Source organism: Hyalella azteca, unplaced genomic scaffold (genome assembly GCF_000764305.2).
Source record: "Hyalella azteca isolate HAZT.00-mixed unplaced genomic scaffold, Hazt_2.0.2 contig13102, whole genome shotgun sequence".
NCBI lineage: Eukaryota > Metazoa > Arthropoda > Malacostraca > Amphipoda > Hyalellidae > Hyalella > Hyalella azteca.
The window spans coordinates 8770-17307 of NW_025943036.1; the positions used below are offsets into that span (position 1 = coordinate 8770).

The 8538-nt window shown below is 36.1% G+C and overlaps 1 protein-coding gene across 1 annotated transcript; it reads left to right on the plus strand.

The window, feature by feature from the left end:
• The first annotated feature begins 2601 nt into the window (after nt 1–2601).
• Nucleotides 2602–7350, plus strand: LOC108675523 (carbohydrate sulfotransferase 4). The gene is made up of 3 exons (XM_018163543.2): nt 2602–2733; nt 4917–5078; nt 5534–7350. The coding sequence occupies exons 2-3, from the start codon at nt 4931–4933 to the stop codon at nt 6640–6642; spliced, it is 1257 nt and encodes a 418-aa protein (XP_018019032.1). The 5' UTR covers nt 2602–2733; nt 4917–4930; the 3' UTR covers nt 6643–7350.
• The last annotated feature ends 1188 nt before the right edge of the window (nt 7351–8538 follow it).

Consider the following 8538-nt stretch of genomic DNA (forward strand, 5'->3'; position numbering starts at 1 on the left):
ATAAATAAAATACTATTTTTCTTGAAGATTTTAACCAATAAATAAAATATTATTTTTCTTGTGCTGAGTTGGTTGGACATGAATAAATATTTTCATTCATCAATATATAGAGAAACACCTTTCCTTTGATTGTTTTTCAATTTCTATTTCAAATATGTTTTCAATAGAGTCTACGTGCTCATATAAATTAGCTTTGAACTTTAAATTCGATAAAAATGAATTTGGAAGCTTGAGCGAGCTACACTTGCGTTTCGTACGAATATGTGTGCTACAAATTAATAAGTTTTTAAATTTGAAGTGGAACGAATTATAAAGGTCTGCTTTATAGTTATGAAGGTCTGCTTCATAATTATAAAGGTCTGCATCATAATTATAAAGGTCTGCTTCATAATTATCAATGTATTCTTCATAATTATAAAGGTCTGCTTCATAATTATAAAGGTCTTCTTCATAATTATAAAGGTTTGCTTCATAATTATCAATGTCTGCTTCATAATTATAAAGGTCTGCTTCATAATTATGAAGGTCTGCTTCATAATTATCAATGTCTGCTTCATAATTATAAAGGTCTGCATCATAATTATAAAGGTTTGCTTCATAATTATCAATGTATGCTTCATAATTATAAAGGTCTGCTTCATAATTATAAGGGTCTGCTTGCATGCGTTCCTTCAGAGCAACATGGTTGCGTCACTTTCTTGACCTTTCCTGGAGATGACCCGCATGTTGACCCAAATGTTGACCCACATGTTGACCCAAATGTTGACCCGCATGTTGACCCAAATGTTGATCCACATGTTGACCCAAATGTTGACCCGCATGTTGACCCACATAGTGACCCACATGTTGGACCTGTTTCATGGACGCACAACCTGAAATTGTTTTATATATCTGAAATACTTTTAGTTGGCTCTTCTTCTTCGGCTACAAATCCATACGGCTACAGATCATGTACTTTAAATTAGTATATTATGAAATAACAGCAATTAGTTCGTACACATCAGTGATGGGAGTTTAGAGTTAACAACCCTAATACATGAGATAGCTAATTTAACCTTCGGTGCGCAATAAATATATTACCCTAATGTATTGATACCCGCGTAAGTAATTTCTTACAATATCATAACCTATGCCTGTGATGCACGCGCAGAAAAATGTCATTTATCTGCGTGTAATCCGTGCGTAGGCCTAGTAATCACGCAACATTCCTCAGAATAACATAAAAATGAATATTTTTAATGGCAATTTTTCCCTGCGTATGTGCCAGAGATTGAGTTTTATGGGAGCCGTAAATGACTTTCAGCTGTTCGCTCCAGGCTTATAATTAAAAAAAAGTTAAGAGATCGTAAGTTCATCAGCCAATCATTAACGGCCTTTTAAGCATAATCCACCAATCATAGACAAGAAAATAGAACATCAGTACTTACGTTCACTTAACGAATTTTGAAAGTATGGCCCCGGGCTTATAATTCAAAGCCAGGCGAGTTTAGACTCGAGCAGCTGAAATGCCTCGCACCGATTTCAATTTTTTTACTGGTTTATGTTCCGAAAAAATATAAAACAATTAGTTATAACGTTTGACCGTCCCTCGAATGTTATTTTAGAGATTTAGACATTTTTCTCTCTGATTTGTGAGAGAAATTGGGGCGATTTTCAGGTTTAACTTCATATTCACATTTTTCAACTGTTATAATTATATTATTCAGCTTTATCAGCTTCTTGTAGTCCACCGCCGGCTCATCTAAAAACTGATTTTATTCTTTCTTTATTTTATATTTATTATTTATTATTATTTATTTATAATAATATTTATATTTATTTATTCACTTGCTTTCATATGTTTTTGAAAGCAAGTGTCTCGTGCTAAAAAAAACATATTTTTCTGGTAAGCCTAAGTTTTTCCAATTCCTTGACGTGTTTGCGAAGCCAGATTTTATCATGATTTCTAATAAGATTATGCATGCATTCATGCCCAATTATATTCATCATTTCTTAAGTTAACACAAAAAAACTTTGTACAGAAGTAAATTCGAATTTAATATGTAGAGTCATTAAATTAGTGATAAAAACAATCAAATCAATTACCTTCATAATTATACTGAAGAGCTTGTTCTCTAAGTCATCGTCCGTCTCTTCTTCACGACTTATTTACATTCGTGCTAATTTAGTTTACCTAATTTACTAATTAATGAAAACGTGTTAATTTGTAAACTCTGTTTCCACGGCAGCGTCAGTGCGTTTTAGTTAACTAATAAATAATTTTCGATCATAAAATTTACTAAAACGCGTTATTTTGTTCGGCTTATTTTCTCGATGACGTGCCTGGATTTGTTTCAGTTATAAATTGGTTTCAATCTACAAATTAACATAACATAACATAACATAGTGATGTCGGCGCTGAAGTGTAGGCCTGATGTGGGCTGTCGCCGATTCTTTTCCTTTTCGTGCCTTGTTCATAGATCTAAAATCGTGTCATTTGACCAGATCTTTTTAGCTTTTTTTAAATAGCTAAAACGTATTAATTCCCGCAACTTGTTGTCGCGGTGGAACCATTGGGTTCATGTTAGTTAATAAATTAATTTCAATTATCAAACTAACCAAAACGTCTTATTTTGTGCAGCTTGTTCCCGCGGTGGCGTCAGTGTGGCCGCGTGGCCGCCGTAGTTGCGGGTTCAGCGCTTCTGCTGCTCGCCATATTCCTGCTAGCGAGGATTCCTTACTCATCCAATGACGGTATTTAGAGAACAATAAGCGGCCCTAAAGTAACCAGTAACACAAATGACGGTATTTAGAGAACACTAAGGCGGCCCTAAAGTTAACAGTAACACAAATGACGGTATTCAGTGAACAATAAGGCGGCCCTAAAGCTCCTACACAAATGACGGTATTTAGAGAACAATAAGGCGGCCCTAAAGTAACCAGTAACACAAATGACGGTATTTAGAGAACAATAAGGCGGCCCTAAAGTAACCAGTAACACAAATGACGGTATTTAGAGAACAATAAGGCGGCCCTAAAGTTAACAGTAACACAAGTGACGGTATTTAGAGAACAATAAGGCGGCCCTAAAGCTCCTACACAAATGACTGTATTTAGAGAACAATAAGGCGGCCCTAAAGTTCACAATAAAACAAATGATGGCATTTAGAGAACAATACGGCGGCCCTAAAGTTAACAGTAACACAAATGACGGTATAGAGAGAACAATAATCAAGGCGGTCCAAAAGTTAACAGTAAAACAAATGACGGTATAGAGAGAACAATAAGGCGGCCCTAAAGTTTCCAGTAACACAAATTATGGTAGTTAGAGACCCATAAGGCGGCCTTAAAGTTAACAGTAACACAAATGACGGTATTTAGAGAACAAAAACCGGCCCTAAAGTTAACAGTAACACAAATGACGGTATAGAGAGAACAATAAGGCGGCCCTGAAGTTAACAGTAACACAAATGACGGTATTCAGAGAACAATAAGGCGACCCTAAAGTTAAAAATGACACAAATGACTGTATATAGAGAACCATAAGGCGGCCCTAAAGTTCTCAATAACACAAATGACGGTATATAGAGAACAATAAGGCGGCCCTAAAGTTCCCCATAACACAAATGACGGTATATGGAGAACAATAAGGCGGCCCTAAAGTTCCAATAACACAAATGACGGTATATAGAGAATAATAAGGCGGCCCAAAAGTTCCCAATAATTCAAATGACGGTATTTAGAGAACAATAAGGCAGCCCTAAAGGCCCTAAAGTTACCAATAGCACAAATGACGGTATTTAGAAAACAATAATGCGGCTCTAAATACTATCAGAGAGGCGGCTTCTAGAGTTTTCGTGATTACAATTGACAGTATTCTGCATATAACACCTGAATGAAAAATTGAAAATTTTTGCATTTATTTATACAGACAAGATATTTGAGAAAATATCTGTTGAAAAGAGTGCACTTTAGTAGCTTAATAATGGAAATGATAGCTATTGAAAGAAATCTGTCTAAAAAATGGTAAATTTGGCAATTGAAAAAATAATATAAAATTGAATGACGGTATCAAGATTTATTTTTAATTTTTCGGTTGCGTTTTTGAATTTAAATTTATTTAAATACCAAAATTCGATAAAAATTTCACAACAAATTACTGTATTTATGAGAAAAATGTTAATCTCCACCGGATTTAGTTCTACTACACGGCAAATTGAACATATGAAAAATAAATTATATAATAAATAAAATTTACATAGGATTATAACTCTTAATACAGGGCGGGGCAGAACCGATTGAGCAGTTTTGAGGCGAAATAATAGAGTAATGTAGGTACATAAAGAAGAAAGTTTATTTTCCTCAAGGTTAGCATAACGTACCATTTAGATTACTTATGTTTTGAAAACAATATCAGGAAGATGGTGGCCGTTAGCTGCAACACACTGTTGGAGTCGTTCTCGGTGTCTCTGAGGGGTGATTTACAGTGGCCTGCGAGGTCACCTGATTTGAGCATTTGCGATTTCTTTCTTTGGGGACATCTAATAGAAAGGGTGTTCAGAAGTCGCCCTCACACCCTACCACAGCTATGCGAACGGATTATTGCAGAGGTTATGGCCATATCTCGCCATATGTTTGAACGTGCTGTAGGAAACTTCCGAGAACGACTCCAACAGTGTGTTGCAGCTAACGGCCACCATCTTCCTGATATTGTTTTCAAAACATAAGTATTCTAAATGGCATGTTATGCTAACCTCGAGAAGAAGTAACTTTCTTCTTTATGTACCTCCATTACTCTTTTATTTCGCCTCAAAACTGCTCAATCGGTTCTGCTTCACCCTGTAGTTGTAGAATAATCATATGAAATGCAAGCAAATCGACATGTACTCATACATCATACATCATAATTGAATGTAAACACATAGGCATCTTTGCAGTTCTACAGCCAGACATGTATGACCTGCCTTCGGACGATGCCTTCAGACCTGCAGCCCTGCAGAGTCATCTTGCAGACCCTGCTGCCCTGCAGAGTCATCTTACAGACTCAGAAATGCAGCAGATGCAGCTGGAGGGAAGGGAAGGTCTGAGACCGCCCCCAGGTGAGGTTGAATAAATAATTTATGAAATACTAGGCAAATAAATGATAATTGAATTACTGATGTTAATATAATTATCAAAATACTGATTTTATTAGTATTTAATAAAATCTGATAATATTAATGTTTAATTATTTAAATAATCTATCAGTCTATCAGCGATCGATCAGATTAAATCACCACCGTCAATTTTTGTTTCCATCTTCTCCATATATTTGTTTATTATCTCTAAAGTTGTCACTGAAAACAGAAAATTGTGTAGATTAAGTGCAGTAAAGGCCTTAGTTAATTAGACTCCGTTGTTCTGGTTTCGTTCAAAAAAATGTAGACTCAAAATTATTTGAAAAGTTGAACGAAAGTATTTTAATGGTCGAATCGACGACAATAATCGTCATCAAGACAATAACATGTATCGTGATGGCTGAATCAACGGTAACATAAATTAATTTCTGAAACAGAATCGGAGATGTTCTTGCGGGACTTGGCGCGGCGCCGGAACGTGATGCTGCATCCAGAACTCGGCGTCCCCGTTGACGAAGAATACGTAAAGTTGGAGAAGGAAAGGAGGGTCAAACTCGCCCAGATGAGGGCGTTAGCAAAGACCAAAACTTATAGCGAAGTGCTCCAGAAGGTCCAAGAAACTGTGGAAAATGAGCGCCGACAGATGAAAGATAAGGAAAAATTCTGGGCCAAAGACGTAACACCTCTTCGAATTCTGCTAGTATCCACTTGGCGTTCTGGGTCGACATTCCTTGGACAAGTTCTTCAACAACACCCAGGCGTTTTCCAGCACTATGAACCGTTCAGTTACGCTGGCGTGAGACAAATTCGATCAGGAACTGAAGCTTTCCAGTCACAGCAGTTCCTCCATCGTCTGCTGGAGTGTAGGTTTAGTGGACAAGATACCTACCTGAACTACACCAGGCAACACCCGCTCGACATGATCGGCCACAACAAGAGGATATGGGAACCCTGTAGCAAAATGCATCGTGTGGACCTCTGCTCGAACGAAACGTTCCTGACAGAAGCTTGTAATATGTTCCCTATTCAGTTAGTGAAAAGCGTTCGTCTTCGTCTGAATTTGACACAACTTTTCCTGGGGGAAACACGTTTGAACGCTAAAGTAGTTTTCCTCATCCGCGATCCCAGGGCTACGGTGAACTCGCGGAAGTCGTCGGTTCGATGGTGCGACGACAGTCCCGACTGTTCCTCCGCTGACGTGCTTTGTTCGGACCTAAAAGAGGACCTGAAAGTTGCCGCAGCCCTCGAGCGTCTCTACCCTACAAGCTTCACGATGGTTCGGTACGAGGATATAGCCAACGACCCTCACACTCAAATAAAGAAACTGTTTGAGTTCTTAGGAATGTTTTACTCAAACGAAATGGCGAACTTTGTTTCGGAGCACACCGAGTCGGAAGTTGAAAAGCCTTGGAGTATCGCCAGAAAATCTGCAGCGAGGGTTTCGAGATGGAAGGAGAATTTGAAACCTGAAGTTATTGATGAAATAGAAAAAGCGTGCAGACCTGTCATTGAAAAGCTTAATTATGACTTTGTTGGAGAGAAATAAAAATTCTGAAGTAACAACTAACTCAAAATTTCTCGATCATCATTGCTTTGAAATGTGGATGTAATATTTTAATGAAGCGTGCATTTGAAGAAAAGCTATGCAAGTGCCATTCATTCTTGTATGATGAATTTTTTATTGAATTATTCGCGCGAATATAATACTGATATATAATTTTCGACTACACCTCACATAATAAACTAAAATAATCCCACAAAAATAGAGGTTAGAGTATATTGACTTATGGAAGTTACCAATTACGTATTCTTGCTACGTTCCGACCGTCCATTATTATTAAGCGCTGTATACTGCTGCTTTTTGGTCATTGTCTGTCCAATACGGGAAAAGTTATAATTCTAATACCAATTAAATAATATATGATTATATCACATTATGAAATAATCAATACCAGAATGATAAGAAACACGGAACTATTAATGAATGTTATCCTAAATCTTTTTCCGAACTTGGCAGGGTGAAAAATGTTCATTGCATTGCGTAATGGAACATCAATAATGTCCATTGGTATACAAAATATGTAAGAAAGTTTGTATTAGAATGACCAATAATCGTATCAAATTTACACTATATGATGATGGAAAAAACCTTTTATGTAGTTTAAACCACGTGATTTGATGCTCACGAATAAATTTAAAAAAAAACGCAGATTGCAAACAAGGCAATTTATACCATAAAACTTTTTGTACGAATGTATATAATCTGTAAATTTTTTAAGACGTCGTTTAGTTTTCACCATAGGTGTTCTGATGCTTCATATGCGCTTGAGTTTGCCCGTTATATATATACCGTTACATACAATAATAATGTATGCTTAAGATATTTTCATTGTTCAGTCATGGAGTAACCTCTTTCACGATAAGTATTTGTCACGCTCATTCTTAAATAATGCAAGGAAATTTCGTTGAAAAAATTTAATTTTTGAATTCATCACCGCGGGCTTCATTGCAGGAAATTTCTGGTGAAAGCACGCACTCAGGGAAATGAAGAAACTTTGTCCAAATAGCGATACAATTTTTGCCTCTGCGCGTGTCATCCTAACCCAGATTTGCTCAGTAAAAGAAAGTATTGGTTGCGTAGGTGTGTCACTATTTGTGACACACCTACGTGTGTCACAAAGTAGGTGTGCGAGTAGGTGTGTCACTATTTGCACCATATGATCCAATAATTTTTCTGAGTTTATGTCACATTCAAGAATGTTCGCTGTTTCCTCCCGTTGGATACTCGCTCATATTGTGAGGTTATTGAAATATTTTCACATATTGACAACTTTCTCGCAATAAAAGTTAAATATTGTCGTACGACCGTGAATTTTTCCATTAATTCTGAATAATTTTGATTAAATAATAATTTGTGTATTATTTATACTTGAAGATATGAACAAGCTACTCTATACTTCCTGTAACATTATTGTTATTGTGTTTCATCGATTAATTTACGACAGGCAAACCCACAACATGAATTTTCATTCTAATATTACAGGCTCAATGAGCTGGATGCTGTAATATTTCTCACCTTTTTATTAATATCAATAAATCGGAGAAAAAGCGCGGTTTTTAATCCTGATCACAGAAACTGCAGCGATTATAGAAAAAATATCATGTTGTGTTAAGTAATTAAAAAGAAATTCCATTTACAGTTACGCGCATATTTATTGGCAACACGCTTAAAAATATTTAATTTGAGAGATAATATAATTTGAAGCATTTATTGAAATTTCTGCATTTATTTTTAGTTAAATTGATCAAAGAACATCTAATTACTGTGCATAACGGATAGTAAAACGTTAGATCTTTGTTGTATACATATTTATTAGAAAAACACCAAAAGCAAAAGTAATAGCAACATTTTGAAAAAAGCATATAAATTGTTGGCAACTCT

Bases quoted from the DNA above. Each gene is read 5' to 3' on its own strand.
- LOC108675523 (XM_018163543.2), top strand. From the start codon at position 4,931: ATGTATGACCTGCCTTCGGACGATGCCTTCAGACCTGCAGCCCTGCAG. The intron at 5,079-5,533 runs GTGAGGTTGAAT...TTTCTGAAACAG, and splicing joins AGGTCTGAGACCGCCCCCAG to AATCGGAGATGTTCTTGCGG.